The sequence below is a fragment of the Dendroctonus ponderosae genome, unplaced genomic scaffold (assembly GCF_020466585.1).
Source record: "Dendroctonus ponderosae isolate FM_Combo_2020 unplaced genomic scaffold, Dpon_F_20191213v2 Dpon_F_20191213_8, whole genome shotgun sequence".
Taxonomy (NCBI): domain Eukaryota; kingdom Metazoa; phylum Arthropoda; class Insecta; order Coleoptera; family Curculionidae; genus Dendroctonus; species Dendroctonus ponderosae.
Window position 1 is genome coordinate 2863037 of NW_026019016.1, and position 19746 is coordinate 2882782.

The window sequence follows — 19746 nt, forward strand, 5'->3', positions numbered from 1 at the left end:
AAATTAACTACACACAAAGCTACTATCGGAGTGCAACTGGTAGTCGTTTGTTGACGGGGTAGCGTTGAAATATTCTTCATATACCATGTACAGTCAAAAATACCCGACTGGTCCATCTCAGGCGGTGGTTCATCTCTCCCGAAATTACCCTATTAGTAAAAATGTTGGTTGAAAAGTTGTCGCTCCTCTATTTGATTTACTGAACATTATCGCTTCATAATTAAGAGTCGATGTGTGTGAAGGCAGTGCGTTTTTGTTGAAATTTCTATCTAATAATGTTCAGAGTAGAAAAATTAAAAGTAAGGGTAACAGGAGAAATCAATGAGTTGCAACGATAACGGAAGCAACAAACTAACAGACAAAATTCAATTTCAATTTATTCGATTATTATTCAATATATTTTCTGATCGCAAATTCTTTTCCACATTGACTAAAATAGCGAAAAACTCACGGTTTTCAACCACTGGCACAAACTATTTTATAATGCAAAAACCGTTAAATTTTGTTTTGATTAACTGCATTTGTTAAAGGTTTAGGGACACATTTCTCAAAACATGAAATGTTCACACAACTAAATGCTGAAGCAGAAAAAGGTAATTTCCACCGGCGTGTTTAACATTTCGAACTTCATTTCACTTTCATGAAATTAATTATTTAATGGCCAAAAGTAGTCACGTTAGTTTCTCATGTCACGTCGAGCCGCCGATAAATTCAATCAAGCGCTTACACAACTAATTTCTATTATTGGCAATTGTTCAGGAATTTAATAATAAATAAAAGACGATTGTAAGCAAGCAATGACAAAATGCATGTCTACTTGCGGTAATTTTTTTTTGCCAAAAATCTGTCCTCGAATTGAGTAATCCTACATTGGTCACCTCGACTAAGGTGACAAAATTCACTGAGATATTGTTTGGGCAAAAATATTGCGTTTAAGACAAATGTGTTTCATTCGAAAGTTCATAGTTTCCGAGGTCCATGTTTTCAAAGTGTAAATAAAATTTTCGTTTTTTTAAAATACCTTTAACCAGTTTTACTGCAATTTGATGTCTTACATTTAAACTTCCAGCAATTTTTTCTCTAGCAATCCTATATATTGATGTAATCTGGCATTTTTACAGCGAACCATTTGAGCATCATAATAAATGAAAACGGAAAATATTGGCGGGAAGATTCTTTGAGACATGAGAGTTTATAAATGGCAGAAAACATTTTAAAATTGCTTTTTAAAGCAAATTATCGCTATATTTTGTACTATTGGTTTCTAAAATTATTTACCGACCTTTAATTAATTTTTTCGCACTTAACAATGTTCACAATCCCTTATTGGCACCTTGTTTTAATTCAAAAGAGTTTCGCGGTATTGAATGCAGTCGAAAACCGAAGCAAAATCGACTTACACTTAATTTACTGAGTATGTTTTACATAAGACTAAAGTGGAACTCTAAGAACTAATTAAAACACATAAAATTAAATATCTAGAGAAAATTTAAAAAAACGGTCCAAGTATTGGAAACAGGAACATTGTTATTTTATAGAATCCAAATACATTGTTTTAATGGAAATATGTATTAAACGTCATTATGGCGACATGATAATCTAAAAACAGGAAGACATAAAAAAATAATTATACAAATTACAATATGAAGAGGAAAAACTCTATTAAAAAAATAGAATTATTTCTAGCCATTACAATTGCAGAATTCAATATTGAATGTTTTGTTCAAATTTAAGTAGTAAATAAATTAGGAATAAATCTGCCCATGAAAATTCCTTCGAGCAAATCAAAATAACTTTGATTGATAACAATCAATTTCATCATTCAATAATCAATTATCATTCAATTATGAATCAATAAGAAATTAACTCAGAAAAAATAAATTAACATTTATTTTAAAAAAACTTTGAAATCAAACGCAAATTTTCCTTGACAAATCAATTAAAATTAAGTTCTGATGATCGCAAATGTTAATATAACTCCATATTCGAGTGCTTTATTACAGGCTTCTTCACTGAAACCTTCTGAATATTAAATTAAAAAATACGGCTTTTTACACGCTTAATAATATTAGTCCAATTTAGTCCTCTTTATAAATACCCAGCTACTGCTAAAATTTGAACTTATACATTTTCTAAAATAAATAACAGAGAAAATTACCATTTCAAAGAACCGACGTAAGGACGAACAACAAGAATACGTAACATCGAAATTCAGTACAAATACGCATTGAATGTAACCTTCCGAACTCATTCTTGGACACTTGGACAACCGAAGAAAAATGAAATCGAAATTTGGTTTTTAGGTCAACGGCAAAAATCAATTCATTATTACTATATAGAAATACAGACAATGAAGACCAGACCACCGCACGCATCATCCCGTTGATACCTGTTGAATACCAATTATTTAAAAGCTACATTATATAAATTCCAAACTGTGATAAACACTTGTTAGTATGTCGGTTATATTCCATACATGTAGACGCACCATGAAGGTAAGAACGAATTTTACTTTCGATTATTATAGCACTTAGGTTTTACGACTGAAAAAACACCAATTACTTACAGGTTCCAATTCTAATTCTTCTAGTCTGCGCTGGGATACAGTGCGAGTTGCCACCACCATATTTGCGCCAAGACTTCAGGCCGAGCCCTCAACAGTACCAACCAATAAAAACAATCGATGTAAAAATTCCCTCCCGACTCACCATTGAGCAACTGATCAAGCTCACTGAACAGCTACAGAATTCTCAAGAACGGGTCGTTAACCGGCCCCAGAAAATCCAAGTCAGTTTCGAGCAAAACTCCTACTTGCCACCCTCCAGGCCTGCTCAACAAACCGTCAATTTCCAGCCACAGGACTCCTACTTGCCTCCATCAAAAACTCCAGGGCAGCAAAGCTCATATTTGCCACCCGCCAGGCAACCTGAACAGATCTACAGACCTCCAGCCCAGTTTCGACCTCCGTCTCAGCCTCAGAATGGGCAGTCGTTCAGACCTCAGAACAATCAAAATATTGAGCTGGCATTCGCACCTCAGAGGCCACAACATCAATTCCAGACTCAGCAACCAAATTTTGAAAGACCCCAAAATCAATTCCAGAGTCAGCAACCAAATCTTGAAAGACCTCAAAATCAATTCCAGACTCAACGACCAAATTTTGAAAGACCGGAAAATCAATTCCAGAGTCAGCAACCAAATCTTGAAAGACCTCAAAATCAATTCCAGACTCAGCGACCGAATTTTGAGAGACCTCAAAATCAATTCCAGACTCAGCGACCACAAAACCAATATACGCCCTCTCAAGGATTTAGACCTGAAGGGACAAACCAGAATCAATTTTCCCCAGCTCAGACCGGTTTTAGGCCCTCCAATCAATATGGAGCGCCTCAAAACTCGCCCGAAAAGCTGCAAAACTCACAGCAGAGTCTCCCTCAAGCCACTTATGGAGTACCCAACAGGGAAACTTCTGGATCCGTTAATAATCAACAGAAGCCGCCTGCAACGAACTACGGGGTGCCAGATGTTAGACCACTTGAGACACTCGACGAACAACGAACGGATGAAGAAGTGTTGAGGCAGAAAGTGTTGGATGCGCTCAAGAAGCAACAATTGCCCTACAAGCCGGCCTCTGGATTTAGGCCGGATAGTGTAAATCAGCAATATTTGCCTTCTGAGGGTGAAGGATCAGTGGGACAGTCTCAGACGCCTTTTTCTGGAAACCGTCCTCAAAATAGGCCTGCAGCGGAAAATCCAGGTCAGGCAAATAAACCCGCAACAGATATTGGGCAGGGATATTTGCCCCCTAAAGGCGTTGCTGAGGGTGGATTCAATTCCAGGCCGTCCACAGCAAGACCGCCCGTTACTGAATCATCTCCAGAAAGTGTTGATGGATTAAGCCAGCCGGACCAGGAACCCAAGCCTCAGGTGAGCTCCAAAAAATTGTTAAAATACGCAAAAAATTTCAATTTTTTTCCGCTTCAGCAACCAACAGATAACCCCTTGAACCAGGAGGGAGCGGAAGCAGGTCCAAATATTTCCATAGCGAATGCGGTGGCAGGAGGAGGCAACTTTTTCTACCTGCAACAGCCCGATGGAAGATTGCAGAAAGTCGTTTTGGAGAAGACCAGAGAACCCAACAGCAAACCGGAGGAATACGTGGCTAATTATTACTTCCAGAACATCCAGGCTCTGCCCAATGTTGTCTACACCCCTTTGGTCACTTTGGATTATACCCAACAGTAATGGGATTTAACTTTAAAATATTTAGAAATTAAGTATTTAATATAATTATTATTAAACGTTGGTAATGTTTGTATTTTTTTTGTTTCATCTTGCGCCAAATTTTATGCGATTTGATTGAAATTAACAGCAGTTGCAGCTTCAAATGTCTTCTGTAGATGGGGAAAGTTTAAACTGCGCACTTGCTCTATTTTGGAAGTTAACAATTTTTATAGCAGCAAGTCAAGTGCACTTTTGCAGCGGATGTTTTTATCTTGTGTCTGCTTTTAGCCCAACATTTCCTAAACCGTAAAAATAAAAATTTGATGCGATTTTAATGAAATTCGTAGCAATTGTAGTTCCAAATACGTTATAAAAATTGTGAAAGCTTCAGGTTGCAACTTGCTCCAGGTTGGGAGTAACGATTTTTTGTGGCAAGTGTACTCGGGTAACAAAGTTCGCTTTTAGGTCAACATTTACCAAATCCGTAAAATGCAAGATTTACTGCGATTTAAATCAAATTAGCACCAGTTGTAGATTCAAATATATTCTATATATTGTGAAGATTTCAAGTTTCCACTTGCTCCAGGTTGAGAGTAACGATCTTTTATAGCAGCAGTGCACGCGGGCGAAAACGTTCGCATTGAGATCAAAATTTCCCAATCCGCAAAAATCAATCTTTTACTACGATTTGAAGCAAATTAACCAGCAGTGGTAGATCCAAATATATTCTATAGATTGTGAAAGTTTCAAGATCCCACTTGTTCCAGGTCGAAAGTAACGATTTTTTATAGCAGCAAGTGCATTGGGTGAAAACGTTCGCTTTTAGTCCAACATTTAGCAAGTCTGCCAAAATCCAGAATTGATGCCACTTGAATGAAATTATCATAATTTGCAGATTCAAACAGCTTCTATATACCGATGAAGTTTGAAGTTTCCACTTGCTCTAAGTTGGAAATTCGGAATTTTTACAGCAGAAAGTGCACTTTTTGCGGCGGGTGAAACGCAAAAATTCCACAAAAGGCACGATAAAAAAAACTACAAAATTAATTACAAATATAGCATTTATATTTGCGGTTCTACATGCGTAAGTCCTCATACAGTCTTATGTAATACAAAATACATTTAATTTGTTTCGATCTTCTAGCGCTATGCTATCATTGAGCGTTTTTTTAAACAAGTCAATAATGTTTTCTGTTTCAGTCTCGAATCTGAAAGGCACACATTTCCTTGATGGTTTCTAATAATCACTGAATTATTCCCAATGTACATGAAATCATGAATTGCCAAACTTTGAACTTATAAAGCCCACTGTCGATACGGAAAATCCACTCACATTTGGTAACAAAATTAGATCTACAAACACTAATATGACATATGCTAAAAAAGTATTATCACATAATTAAAACTTCTTAAAATACTTCGTACAAAACTAGATGAATCTTTACGTACATTAAAGAAAATATGGGCTACAAAATGTCCCACAAAGCCCCAATACCAGAGCGAATGTAAAATACCTTTAAAAATACACATTTTTATCAAGTTCCATGCTCAAACTCCCTGTATCCTTCCGCTCCCGTAAAGATAACGTCCACCCATATCCTCATAGCTTCAGGAGATGGAGCCATCAGGTGATAAAGTCGCTCGTGAGTTTTCACAATGAATGTTAACTGCGGATTTGGCGACTTTACAGTGTTAAGATGGTCAAGATAGACTTCTTCAATTGCCTGAAATCCAACCGCAGCATTTTAAACAAACTTGAAATAATTCCCGATGTAGTTTTTTTGCAAAAACTCGGTTTCAAGCAAGAGTAAACAAAGGCGAGCCTAAAAGCGACCTACCTGAAAATAAGCACCTCCTCTAGCTTTCTTCTCGCTTTTATCGGTGTAATAAGTTAAAGTGTGCTTGTTGCGGTCGAAGACAAACCATCTTCGCGACCATCCATTCAGCTTCGAGCCTTTTTTGTGCAGAAATCCTCTACAAGTGTTGGAATTGATGATCACGTGTGGACACAAAACCACTTGATGACCTGGAATCCATCAACCTTTATACACTGGGTGTTCCAAAATTCGCTTGTTTAAATTAAGCTTTATTCGAATGAAATTAGAGGATTTTGTTGCCCAAAGAGGACTTTACCTGCTGTCTCTATATGGTTCCGAAGATCCAAATCAGAGCCTCTAATAGGTAAATACCTAGTCAATGGTCGTTGCTTATCGCTAATCGGCTTAATCCTCTTCTTGCCAAGAGTACCACCCACTTCAACGCTCATTTCGCTGATTTCCGACAAGGGTCTCGGTGAATTATCAACTTCATCTTCTTTGGACTGCAACAAAACGATTATCCGTAAGTTCGAGGACGCCACAAATTAAATAGCGGCCGCTAAAGTTCATTCTAAATTCAGAGTCATGCGGAACGCACATGTAATTGCTGGAATTAAATATTGTGTGCGATTTATGTGCGGTAATTTGCTGAGTTCTAATTACTTTACAATGTCCCGAACACTTTTCACTTTTAGATCGCGATCCAGGCAATTTTCAGATTGGGATGTTGGAAAAGTCGGTTAACCAGTTGTATTGTTTCATTGGCTCTAGCACTTGTTCTTTGGCTGTAATAAAAGCTCGGTTGGCTTGTTTATGAGCGCATAAAGTCAGTGGATTATTATGTTTATTATTATGATACAGATGCGACGCGTCTTACAGCGTTTTGCATTTTCTATGCGAAAGTTCAAAGGAATTTAATGCTTGCAGTTGGGGTTTTACCTACAGTAAGCCAGAATCCTTAAAGTAAATTTAGAATGTTTAATTTGATTATTTTAATCGAATAATAGCTAAATTAAAATTTGTGAAAAATGAAGAAATCGCGCTTTAATTAACAGGCCGAAAGTTGAAAGTGACTATAATACGAAAATATAATATGTATCAATATATTTTTTTGGGATACAGAAGAGCAAAGTTCATTTTTTGTCCGAAGTAATTTATAAGGGAAATGCTTGGAATTTTCAATTACACCCAAAACCCTTAAACATCAATTATCATCAATCAAAATGTTCCATAACTTTGACAAAAGAAACCAGTGTGAATTGGAAAGGTTTTTATTCCAAAAGTACTACTTTAAACCAGTTGCCTGAAGAGAAACTTAAAAAATCCAGTAAGTTGCTACACGCTGAAACTCTTCGACTCTTCACAAACCACTAACTATCAAAGCTGCAAAAACGTTAATTTGATCAACAATTAATTTCAGTTTTCTACTCTTTCGATGGCACAAGCCTCAGCCTCAACTTACAGGTAACGACAGTCGATGTTTCTTCCTAAGTTGATGATTATGTTTCCTATACCCTGCCCTCACATAGGTGATCCACAACGACATTTTCCAACACTTTTCCCGTAAGAAAAAACTTCTAAACTGGAACTGGCCACGATCTTGATTCGTACGACTCCAACGGACTGACTAATCTAATCCCGTTTGACTCTCCCTCCGTTCCCGGTATATTAAAAGCAGACTTTCAGGTTTAACGGGAAACTATTAAGGATGGTTTATGGACAAAACCTACGCCAGGTTGTGGCAAAATTGCAAAACAATAGCTGGCAAGAAAGTCTCAAACTTTGACTAGTGCAATTGATGCGCAAGATTAGAGTTTACTATGGAAACGAGACGAAATTGTGCAGACATTGTAATTTACTCAAAAAAAAACGCGTAGAACAAATGTTTTAATCGTAACGCCAAACTTTACGGTCCGAAATTAGACATGTTGCAGCCATCAGGCTCCGGAAGCCCGTTACTAAATTAGACTTGAAAACTTTGATGTCTCATTAATGTCCCCAGAACGTGCTTGTGGATCTCTGCCGTCGTTTTATTTGCCCAAAACACAAACAAAAGAAGGAACTTGCACCATTAAAACTATTTTCAGTGTTGTAAAATGACAAGAGGAAAAAACGGCAGCTTTTATGTAACGAGCTTTTGGGTTTTGTTTGAAGCTCGACATTGAAAGAGTCGTTATGACTTCAGGCAGACGGCTTTTTGCTTGGATCGGCGAGATTTGTTGACGGAGCAAATATAATAAACTCGCTATAACAGCTCTTATATTTCACATACAAGGTGATAGTCTTGGTGTCCTAATATGAAAAAAGTTATATAAAATTATGTTCGAAAATATTTCGATTCGGAGGAAATTTCGGGGGAAATTTCCCCAAACTGGCCATTTTTTGTGGTAAAATTTTGAGCAGATTTTTACTTGGCAGGCCTTAAAAGGTCTGAAAAAATCAATATCGCTCGTAAATGCAGAACTTTCCTTAAAGCCCCATTGCGGTCAATTGTACTTAAATCCATTCGAATATGCTGAAAAAAGTTTGGGTCACGTAGTCCATCTGAACGATTCAACAAAGAAAATTTGCACAAATCGAATTAAAACATTTTTCTCGAAAATTCTTGGGGATCAATTAATTGATCCAGGAAAAATCGACGATTTTCACATCAATCATTTTCAAAACCAAGGAAAATTTTTCCGAACCATTCCGAGAAATAAATTTCAAAAAATCCTCAATACCTGAAACGAAAAACGCAAGGGGCAAAACTGCATAGAAAAGCGTTCAATAAACCCGTTACTCTTACTCTACTTAATTTTCGGGGAAAATTTCCAGAATCTGACAATTTTTCAACTGGGCAGATTCTGGGACGCTCCAAAACAATGAAAATCGCTCAAAAAAGTGAACGAATTTCGAAAATCACCCATCCTCAGGCTATAGGGCGAACAAGCCGACTTTGCATGAGATTTACATGAGATGTTACCCCACCTAAAACGTGATGGCGCCTATTTTGGGCTAAATTTGTTGCAAAACTCTCTATTGTTCTGTGTGCAAAAATGGGGGGCATTTGATGGGGATTTGGGGGAGTTTGGACGTTTGAAGGTTGCGGTCCCTTAAAAGGTGCAGCAATTTTTAGGTTTTTCCGCCCTAGCTAGGTCGGAATTATTTTGAAACAATCAGTAAACCATTTTTTAGATGCATTTTCCTTATTTTTATATATATATTTAAAAAAAATTTAATCGGGCGCCAGTATCAGTTTGCAAAAACTGCAGGTCTTCGTCAAATAACCGGCTATCGAAAGCTCTCTAATGACAATTTTTCCAAACCCTCCAATAAGCGATACAATCAAAAATGGAAATTTTTACAGTACATAAGGGATAATTTTAACAAAGTATCCCTGTGTAATAGCCAAATAATAATAAGATTTCACGTACTAAAGCGAACCTACGTAAAATGTGTTTTCAAGAAATTAGTCTTTTCTCGATTATTTTTTCCTATAAAATGAGGATTTGTCCTTTGAATTAATCGATTTATATCGAAGAATTATGCAACATGCCTAAAAATGTAACTGATAAAAATTGAAACTACAGGTATTTTAAAGGTAGACGCAATTATAATAAAACTTCGTTCACTTTGTGAGAATGTACCTTTTTTCAAATAATAAGTTGGTGGTAGTGACGTACGCTTGCAAATATTTCTGACCAGTCCGAATTTAAATTGTGCAAACGTTTTGAAAAGCAGAAAAAGTTGGCTCAATAAATCGCCAAGAAAAGGTAAAAAATTAATATCACAACTTTGCCAAAATGCATCAAGTCTATCGCAATGGCATCAAAAACCCTACAGTGTTGATATTGCAACTATATATTTTATGCCAGATATTCAGATTACTTTTTGGGTTTCAGTTTAGCATCATCGATTGCAAGTGAGGAAGACACTTGAGTAAATTTGATGAATTCCAGGCAGAGTAAATCGATTAGGGTTTTTAACCTGATTAATCAAGATTTTTGAGAAAAACTGCTCGAATTTCCAAAATTCGAAAAATAGCTTTTTAGTTCATTTGCAATTTATTCGCATTCTCCAAACCGTGGGCGCTCTTTCACAAAAATATACGTTTTTCTGACAGCATGAATTATGATTACGAGCACGAGATGCGTCATTTTTGCTGAAATAATGGATGTTTTGTTTTCGGCACAACCGTGATCCTTAAACGTAAACTTTCAAAAATCGATTGTCGATGACCAATTTGTGTGCTTCTCAAATATTCTTTCGTTTTGTCACGAAGAATTTTTGGTTTAATCTTGTTTCCTTATCGATTCCTTTCTTATTATTCCAGCCTATCAAAGCCCAGCTCAATAAATCTATTATTGATGCACAAGCAAATCCAACAGAAAAGATAAACAGAAAATCCAGTAAAAATGTGTGATTTGCAGCGCAAAAATAAACCCATTCAGCCAGGCGTGGAAAAACTGATTTCTTCTCATTTGTATACTTCGCTGTTACAAATGGGGGGTCCGTCAAGGAACATGCCATTGTGCTGAGTCTAGAATTTATAGAATTTATAAATTGCGCTCGTGCTAATTGCCAGTATTGAATGAGACGATGAATAACAATTGCGAGAAAATGGTGCGTCAAAGGCTTTTAAACTGTCTCTCATGGACGAAAATGCTTTTGCCAATCGAATTCGAGCCTTTCAACCTTGTCGGATTGATGGGTGGATTTTAAGTATGTAAGCCAACAGAAACGGGATCCCAAAATAAGCCAGCTATTTTCATTCATAGTGTCAAATGTGAGATTCTTGGCATTTAAATTGAATAATTCCCAATTCGTCTTGTCGGTCTTTAAGGAAATGTTTTCCCCAATAAAACTGCTGCGTTGGAAATTCCTTTCCGCGCTTGCCATCAAGAGAGGAACAACATACAAAGTTCCCAAACTGATCGTGTAAATATTTTCCTCACTGACGCTCCGAAACACACCTCCAAGTTTTCAATGTGGGAGCGATTCGGCAAATCGATTGTAAAAAGAAAACCAGGAAATTCTCCGGAAAACTGTAAACACTCTTAGTAGTAAATTACGCCCAAAGCCCGATGTTAATTGCTCTGCTTTTACACTATCCATAAATACGGCATTCGGTTTATGATGTAATGTTTTCCAGCTCTTATGCGCATTTCATATTGGAAATGCCCATGTTCTCGAGGTTTAATGACCATTTAGTGTTGATTTCCACCATAATATTCGATAAAAACTACTTTTCCACTTCATGCCTTTCGTTTAAAATACATTTTAGAATTCCCGGCAAGTTTTTGATTCCCCGGATACCTTGCTGACCTTTACGAACAAAAATGGGGACAAAAAGATCGAATAAATATATTGTGGATTGACTGGATGGTCACCAACATAAAAATGCTCTTTCGGTTGGAAAAGGTTTATTTTCTCATCCACGTCAATCCTAATAGAATCCACTTATTGGCAAATAAATAAGCGACGATTCATATTTTCATAATGCGAATAAGAGATGCTTTTAATACGTCGAAATCGGTACGGAAACTGCTGGTGCATCGCTTCGTGTTTGTGCCAAAGATAATTTAGGTAGAGGCAATATTTATGCAAAGCGTGGAATTCGGCACTACATCTCTAGTGCATTAAAATCAAATTTGATTGCTTGGATGATTAATAGGCAGAAGCAATGGTCATTTTTCTCGGAGTGATTCACACATTTTTCTGAGTTCAGAAAAAGCTGGTCGAAAAAGAGCTGCTTTGTTGAAAAATGAGCCAATTTTTGCCGTCTCACTTTCATGTCCTGAAAAAATCTATACTTTTTTTCATAATAAATAGTTAAAGTTAATATAATAAAATTCTTAATCTATACAAGAAATAATATATTGAAAGAAAGCCTTCGCAAGCAACGATGTTAAAAAAATTGACGCCCTTCAGGCATTTGTTGCTTAGAAAACGTAAAACGAGTTGAAATAATACTCACTTTGCGATTTTCGTCCCCATTGGCAACTTTTGAATCGGGTTTTGGGGCAGGATCAGATCCACTAGAAATAAAAATATAAATAAATAAGCTTCTCAGATAAAAAACAGCTAGTTACATAATCCTCATATATTCTAACACAGAAAAAGTTAATTGATGAGGAATGAAGAGAGCTTAAAATAAATTAATAGCTTTGAGAACACTTAGACGCCAACAAGCTATATGACAAAATATAATTAAGAAAAGTAAGACAAAGAAAAGTAAGAAAATTCCTCGAAAATTGAAAATTTTATTTCCGACTAACAAAATCAAACAATAAATTGTAAATAAAATAGCAGACATCCTCAGATATTTGATAACAAAATATAAATCCAATTAACAACTCAGAATACAAGCGAGTAAAGTGAAATTATCAAGACGATGTAAACGTAAAAATTCGTAAAGGGGAAAGAAAAAAAGTGCTGCAAATGGAGGCAAATAGGATCTACGAGATTAAGGAACAAGAAACAACAAAAAAGAATGCAAAAAAACCAGCCCAGGAAGTTTTGAAACGTAAATGAAAAATACAATAAGAGAAAATTACGAACTGAACAGGCGGTTTCTCAGTGATAGTCCGTATTCCAAGACCGCATTTTTCAACCAAACGCTGAGACAAAAATTAAATTTTTGACATAATAAAAGGTTTCTGATGTAATTAGGTACAGGCCTTGAGATGTGCTAATCTCCGACACCCTTAGAACTGATTTCGAGCCTATTAGCGCTCATCACTCGGATTTAGCTTGTTAAAGCTGATAAAGTGCAGATTTTGCCAGTGTTATTCTCAAAGTTAAACCTAGCTGATGAGAGCAAATAGGCTCAAAACTGGGCCAGAGGGTTGATGAAATTGTACCAAGCACAACATTCAAAATATGAGAAAAATAATAGCAGCGATCTCTCAATAGCAAACAAAACAATATATAGACGTCAACAATTTAAGAATGGCAATTTATAATTGCCGAAAACGTTTAGCCTGTCACCGGCTACCTCAGGATGATTTATTTCTCCGCTATCTAAATTCGATGTATTTTTAAACTATCCAAATACCATCTGTTGGATCCTGTCAGCTTACTGAAAAGATGGAACTAAAAGTATTATTTTTAGGTGTTCTGATTTCAAATGATGTTCCCTTCACCTGTTGGTCGTTGAGTTTTTATTGCTCGCTAGATAAAGTACTGGACGATTTATTACTTGTGAATTCCTATGATTTAACGCCAATTATATTCAGTTGGATAGTAAGATTCAATGTTAACACGCCCCATCAATTTTTATTAAGTCGTAATTATGATATCATGCATATCCCTTCGATTAGAGCGCGTTTTTGATTGCTAGAATTGACTGGTTGAACTGTTTTTTACTCGTTTATTGCCAGGAATGGATAAAAATCACATTTTATAAAACTGAGCTTAGTAAAGTTTCACATTTCCCAGCATTTACGTAGAAAGTTGTGCATCAGACTGCGTAGTTAGAACTTTTGTTTTGAAAATAAACATTATGGCTCATTTCCGTTTCAATGGCAAAGACCTTGTAAAATCCCTCATTAGCGGTCTTTGCTCAAAAATAACACCGGTTCCTAGTAAAGTGCACTTGCTATTTGAAAGCCCATGTTTATACGTTTCAATGTTCCGTTATTTTCCCAACTTACTTTTTTTCGAATAAATAAATATTTCATTTTACGACCTGCCGAATACCGCGAGCGGTCAGCTCCTTTGATGTGTGCTTGTGTGAATATTATTGTTATTTTTTCTTTTGCTTTCAAACCCATACATTCCTCTGTTTGATACTGATTGGCCTGTTTTGCTATATTTAGCCATTTTTATTACCTAAATTATATATTGAATTACCGCATAACCAAAGCAGTCAACATTATTAATGCCTTAATGAAACTAATTTATTATTCGAACCTCACCGGATGCTCAACTGTTGTGGAACTGATTGCCTTTTGATGGAAGATCGAAAACAGGCACTTAAAGAGGACATTCAAAATACAGTCGCTACCGACCTACGCCCAGCGTCAACGATAATTTAGCAATTTTGGCAAATTCATGTTGCAAAAATTTTGCGAATGTGGGTTATCAGTTGATATAATGCCAGTTTACAGTTGTTAATTGATAACACCAGATAGCAGTTCAATTGTATTAAGATAAGAAAACTCATTTTAGGGGAATATATAGTGAAAAGCTGATTAGAAGTAAATTCTCCGTTTCTCCGCTGGTCAACTCAGATAAAAAAACGGGACTGGGAAAATACTAATTTTGCAGAAAAATAATCAATCATTTAAATGTAAATTGTAGCTCACCTATTTCGAAAACTGTCCGATCCGGAAGAGATAACTGAATCCTGTCTTTGCTGGGCCCATTGCGACTTCACTTCTTCCTGGACACGCTGCTTTAACGCAAGTACCCTTTGCCTCTCTTGCTCGATCACTTGAGAACCTAAAATTTAAATTTAAAGCATTCATCAGATAACTTTCTTCAAAACAGCTCTAAATATGTACCTTGTTGGCACAAATGCAAATGACGGTTTCTTTCGATTTCCTTGAGAGATTCAATGGCCTTTCGGCCTAAGGATTGGCGACCTTCTTCAATAATCGGGGCATCTGATGTTACTTTGCTAATCCGATCGATGTCGTCTTGAGACGGAAATTTTTTGGCTGGAAGAACGCAAAAGCCTAGTTTATTTTTATATCCTGAACAAACAAAATATGGTTAATAAACATTAAAGATTCTAGAAAAAATGAGTTCGCCGCGCAAAAGTTGTAGGTTGCGAAAAACTTGACGGATATCGCTATCCGTTCGTTTAATAATGTTTTGCTTGGATTGAACTGCAAATACCAGCAAAGCAAATATGTATTGCAGTTTCCAGAACTAAACAGAAATCAAAATAATATTTATCGAATAAAAAAGCAATAAAAGATGATTTACTGAATTAGTTCCCGAATTCGAATTAACTGAAATCTAATTTAAATAAAGTTTGCCCATAAAAAATCAAATAACTCACCCATGCCATCTTCCAAAATAAACGTTTCATGAATCAATTTCTCATTGAAGCTCTGACTCATATTATACTCAGATAATTGACTGGAGTTGTGATTGCTGACAATCATTGAACAGCTCATATTAGTTATTTTCGGCGCTGTATTTGACTGTGGTCGCTCTTTTGATTTATCGCTGTCGTCACTTTCGCTGGATGCTTCCTGGTCCGATTCCTGATTCGAGAACATCAGTTCGGTGTCTATCGACTTGAGCCTATAGGGAAATATTCAATAAAAAATGTAATTTTTGTCAGACATTTAGTTACCTATCGCGTATCTCTTCTAACCGGACCATACACTCAAGTTTTTGTTTTTCGATGGTTTTGTACTCATTGGAATTGGTCTTGGACGTTTTCTGCTTCTGACTATCCAAGTCCTTTAGGTTCCCTTTCACGTGTTCGATTCTGTTCGACAGGTCTGATATTTCTCGTTGTAGCTCTTCCCTGCTAGCCAGCCAATCGGCTTCCTCTTCTAGGTGGTGAAACTCCAAATCCTCGAAGTTTTTCCTCTCGTTGTCTAGCTGTTCTTGCGCCTGCAAGTATTCCTCAAATACTGCTTCGTAGTCCGAACTGGTTTTCTCTGAGCAAAACAATTATACATCAACTATGAAGGATTGGGGCGAAACTCCAATTCCACTCACCAGTTGCCTTGAGCTTTTCCTCCATTCTGTCCATGGCGTCTTGAGCAAATTGCAGTTTCTTTTTGCACTCTTCTTGGTCTTCTTCTTGCTTAATCTGGCAGTCCCGCATGTTGTCTTCGATTCGTTGCGCTCTTTTTTGCAGCTTCTGCTTTTTTGACTCGATTTTTTCTAGTTCCAGTTCCTTTGACTTGAATTCGCCGTTTATTAGGGCCTTCTCCAGTTCAATCTATACATCAGCAAACAATCTCAATTAAGTACCCCAAAAAAACAGAAAAAGTTGCGCTTTACCTCCCGGTGCAGTTCCTCTTCTTGTATTTCAATTTCATTCATCTGCCTTCTGATGCGCGCAATAACCGCCAGAATGTCGCGCTTTTCCTTTCTCAGCTGCTCCCATCTTTTCCGTTCCTCCGGGCTTTGACTGGCGGACAAACCTGCAGGAAAAATTCGATTTAGTTCTTCACTTATTGGGTGAGCTCGGACTTACGTCGATTGTATTCTTGCGAAGAGTCAAAGCTAACGCTGTCTGCTGTGGTCGAATCTTCGCCCTTTTTGGTACTCTCCAAAGACATCCGGCATTCGGATGACTGTCGGTCCTTAGCCGACGTTTCTTCGCCTTCCATGGGATATATGAACTTGGTAGGAGTTGATTTCCTTGGCTCCAAGTGGCCCAGATCTAAATTGTCATCAGTGATTTCTTTCGAATTGTGGAGGTTTTGCCTTAGGACTCGTTCTGCTTCCTTAATGAGCTTCCGCTCGGTTTCAAAAACCGCAAATTTACTATCAATGGAGTCTTCCACTGATCTGAGGTTGCTAACAAAAAAAATACTCAAATGGGTTCCTGTGAGGCTTTCCATCATACTAACCCGTCCTTGTTGGCGGCCACAAACGTTTTAATCCTAGTCCGAGGACTGGATGGATAAGAGCCAGTGGTTTGCAGAGAAACATTCTCATAAGTACCACCACAATCGCCGTCTTTGGTGGCAGCCTGCCTAATTTCCACATTTTCATATGGTCCTCGATAAGGCGGCTCTGGCTTGTGGAAGTTCATGGGAACGTTTTCATAGTTGTGGTTGCTCTGTTTCAGCAGCTCATTGTGGAGAATTTCCAGCGGAGAAGGCGGAGGAGACCCAAAGGGCGAACCCAGGTGGCGTTTGTCTCGTGGTAATGAACCGTTCGTTATAATTCTAAGAAAATGTGGAGAATATTCTGTTTAAACTGGGGGAAAATGTTTACAAAAGCATAGCATTAAAATTGAGCGTTCATGGTGGGTGGCTGTAGCTGCTAATCCTTAGATAAGATAGCAGAGTTCAAATAGCAGCCAGTTTGTTTATATATTTTTGCTTTTGGAAAAAACAAAGCTGCTTTGCCGAGCTCACCTGTTCGGAGTTGGAGGCTTGCTTTTCTCCCCTTGGGTCTGGCACTGCCTCTCATATTCGGCGCACATGTTCAAAATTTCCTCTAACCGTTGCTTCTCGGCCTTTTCCAGCTCCTGCTCCTTAATTCGGTCTCTCTGTGCCTTAAAAAGCAACTTAAACTTATTCCATTATTTTTAGAGAAAAGTCTACGAAGTTCAATCTGAATCTGAGGCAACATGCACAAGGTGTGATTGCGACTGACTAACCAAGGTACAGAAATACAAGATTTGACAATATAAGCTGATAAGATAAATTGCTCGCTACAATTTGTTCAACAAACGACCTGATAAATGCGCTGAATTTTACGTGAGATAAGAAAACACTGCATTTGATGAGATGGCGTTAATAGTGAAGTGCATAGTGAGGAAATTTTAGTTTCAAAGACTCTTTTTCACAATGGAAACAGAGCGTGGTTGGAACCGCAGCAAGTATTTCATTATCTGGGAATGGAAGGATGGAGCTATCAAAACAGGAAAATTTCAATACACCAATGCAACCTAACAGTTTATGAAAAACAAGCCTACGAAAAATCTTTCCATTTTTGTATTTATCGGTATCCAAATGAGTTTTTCCTTCATTTATCTACGATTTCAAGATCAAACCGATGTTACCTGATTGCGTCTAATTTCTGCTTCATGTTTCCTGCTGGCTAAACTATCCAGATCTTCAACGTAGTTTGCAGGCAATTCGCCCACTGAACCACTTCGTCTATGTTCTATTTTCATATTATTCGAGATGGGACTAGGCGTTACACTCCTAAAAAGAACACGAAGAACGGTGTGAAAAAATCAGCACCTGAAGCAAGTATCAACCTACCTGTAAAACTGTGCAGGATTCCTGCTGAAACTCGGACTCGGAGCATTAGCGCGATTTACATTTACGTTCTTAGTGGCGGTTTTATTGTTCAGATCATTATGGTCGAAATTGACGTTGGAGCTCTTAGGGATGCATCCATTCTCGTAAATAATCACTCGGTTGTTAATGTTTCTCGTTTCGTTCACTGTCACATTCACATAAGCGGGCTGCTTTTGCTTGGTAAATATCGTTTGACCTGAAACGCAATCTTTTATCGTTCCATGTTGAGCTTTTCACTGGTAATCAAGAATTATTTGCCAAAAAAAAAACAGTGATTGTGTGATTAAAATGATGCAAGTTACCAGGTATTTTGTTCTGTTGTTTCTCGTTGGTGTTTAATTCCACATAATTAACAGCGCTTTGCGGTAAGCTTTTCCTAAGACTTAAGCTATCGATATCCTTGCCCAGAACGTCTTTGACTGGCACATTCATTGTAGGCACATTGGAGGTGAACACTTTGGGTGAGTAGGCTTTTTTGAGATTCTGAGCGGCCAGATATTCGAATTTCGAAACTTTGGTCATGATGCTGGAAGGGGGCTCTTCACCTAAATCAAAAGAAAATTTAAATTAAAAATGAGTTTATAATCATTGAAGATCTGACACGTACTTCCACTATCTGATAAAGATTCCCTGGGGCTCTTCCTTGGAACAACCGGGGGCTTCTTATTGAGTTTCGACTCACGATAGTTCATGTCGGCTGGTTCGAAAGTGATGGGAGCCATTGAGATTCTCGGATTCGGTAACACTGATTTCATTAATTTGGCTTCAGCTGGATGGTTGAATCGCAGATAGTTTGACCGACCAATCGTCAGCATAACACCTTGAGAAAAACGTCTATTTGGTCATTTGCTTGCAGTTGGGCTGAGATTTTTACCTTGAGACAAACGAGTGGGGCCTTGGACTTTTAGGCCATCAATGGATAAATTATCCGATAAGGGATATAAAGTGACCACGCCTTCGCTGTTTTCGATGTGGCAATGTAAAGGCGACACTCCAGTGCCCTGAACTGGAATGTCCACTCCAGAGCCGCTTCCTAAAGTAACTCTTCCTGGAATGAAAAAAATTTATACACCTATATGGCTATAAACGGGTAACAGCAATAAAATGACATGTGTGGATGCGGGATGTAGGCCGGTTTATTAATACACTTGGGCAATAAAACCTTTCCAGAGCCTAATGGCAATTTCCCATTGACAGCCTCTATCGGGCTAAATTGGATTTATTGGCTTCCAACTTCGATAAAACTATTTTTAAACGTTTCCACCTCATTACTGTGAGAAACTGAAATGGATTATTGCGGCCAATTGCTTTTCAGAACAGGAACCAAGGCGCGGATTTAGTCAAAGCTTCACTACAGCGGACAAATTATGCACTTAAATTTATTTAAATTCAAGGTATTTAAGTAGATTCTTAAGGCGATTTAAAAAACGGAAATTTAGAATTGGAATTATTCCAATATTTCTATAGTGATTTTTTCTGCTGTTTTCAAAATTGTATTTATACACATCGCCCACAAATATTTCTGCTATGTAACTTTAATTAATTAGTTGCAGTATTTTATTTAAAAAATTGTAGAAAATTCTTCGGAAAACCGGTGTTAATCAAGGGCGGATCCAGTTTTAAATTCAGGGGGGGGGTATGTAGAAAAAATACAGTCTGTCTATGAAATTAGATAAATTATCGTCGTTTTGTGCAAGGGTCGCGCAAGATTATTGCAAAATTTCATGTTTTCCGTCCCGTTTTGCATGTTTCTCGGAAGCAAAATGAGC

General features: G+C 37.3%; 2 protein-coding genes across 7 annotated transcripts in view; one reads left to right on the forward strand and one right to left on the reverse strand.

The window, feature by feature from the left end:
- Positions 1-2405: 2405 nt before the first annotated feature.
- On the forward strand, positions 2406-4301 carry LOC109533003 (transcription activator MSS11-like). The gene is made up of 3 exons (XM_019898185.2): positions 2406-2495; positions 2569-3927; positions 3985-4301. Exons 1-3 carry the CDS (start codon positions 2457-2459, stop codon positions 4243-4245), a joined length of 1659 nt encoding a protein of 552 aa, XP_019753744.2. The 5' UTR covers positions 2406-2456; the 3' UTR covers positions 4246-4301.
- Positions 4302-5267: 966 nt separating this feature from the next.
- The window catches only part of LOC109533001 (pleckstrin homology-like domain family B member 1), a 17149-nt gene continuing 2670 nt past the window's right edge, over positions 5268-19746 (reverse strand). The window contains exons 2-19 of one of the 6 annotated variants that reach the window (XM_048669456.1): positions 18852-19025; positions 18585-18797; positions 18280-18522; positions 17939-18173; positions 17734-17878; positions 17084-17235; positions 16571-16891; positions 16192-16517; positions 15996-16138; positions 15708-15933; positions 15334-15646; positions 15034-15281; positions 14531-14722; positions 14333-14468; positions 12001-12061; positions 6358-6544; positions 6063-6250; positions 5268-5948 (exon numbers count right to left, since the gene is read on the reverse strand). In XM_048669456.1, the coding sequence (XP_048525413.1) occupies positions 5760-5948; positions 6063-6250; positions 6358-6544; positions 12001-12061; positions 14333-14468; positions 14531-14722; positions 15034-15281; positions 15334-15646; positions 15708-15933; positions 15996-16138; positions 16192-16517; positions 16571-16891; positions 17084-17235; positions 17734-17878; positions 17939-18173; positions 18280-18522; positions 18585-18797; positions 18852-19025 (3692 nt within the window). In that variant the 3' untranslated portion in view covers positions 5268-5759. Of the gene's footprint in view, positions 5949-6062; positions 6251-6357; positions 6545-11429; positions 11831-12000; positions 12062-14332; positions 14469-14530; positions 14723-15033; positions 15282-15333; positions 15647-15707; positions 15934-15995; positions 16139-16191; positions 16518-16570; positions 16892-17083; positions 17236-17733; positions 17879-17938; positions 18186-18279; positions 18523-18584; positions 18798-18851; positions 19026-19746 lie in introns of those variants that run through there. The other 5 variants (XM_048669457.1, XM_048669455.1, XM_019898179.2 and 2 more) reach the window with 5 other exon arrangements.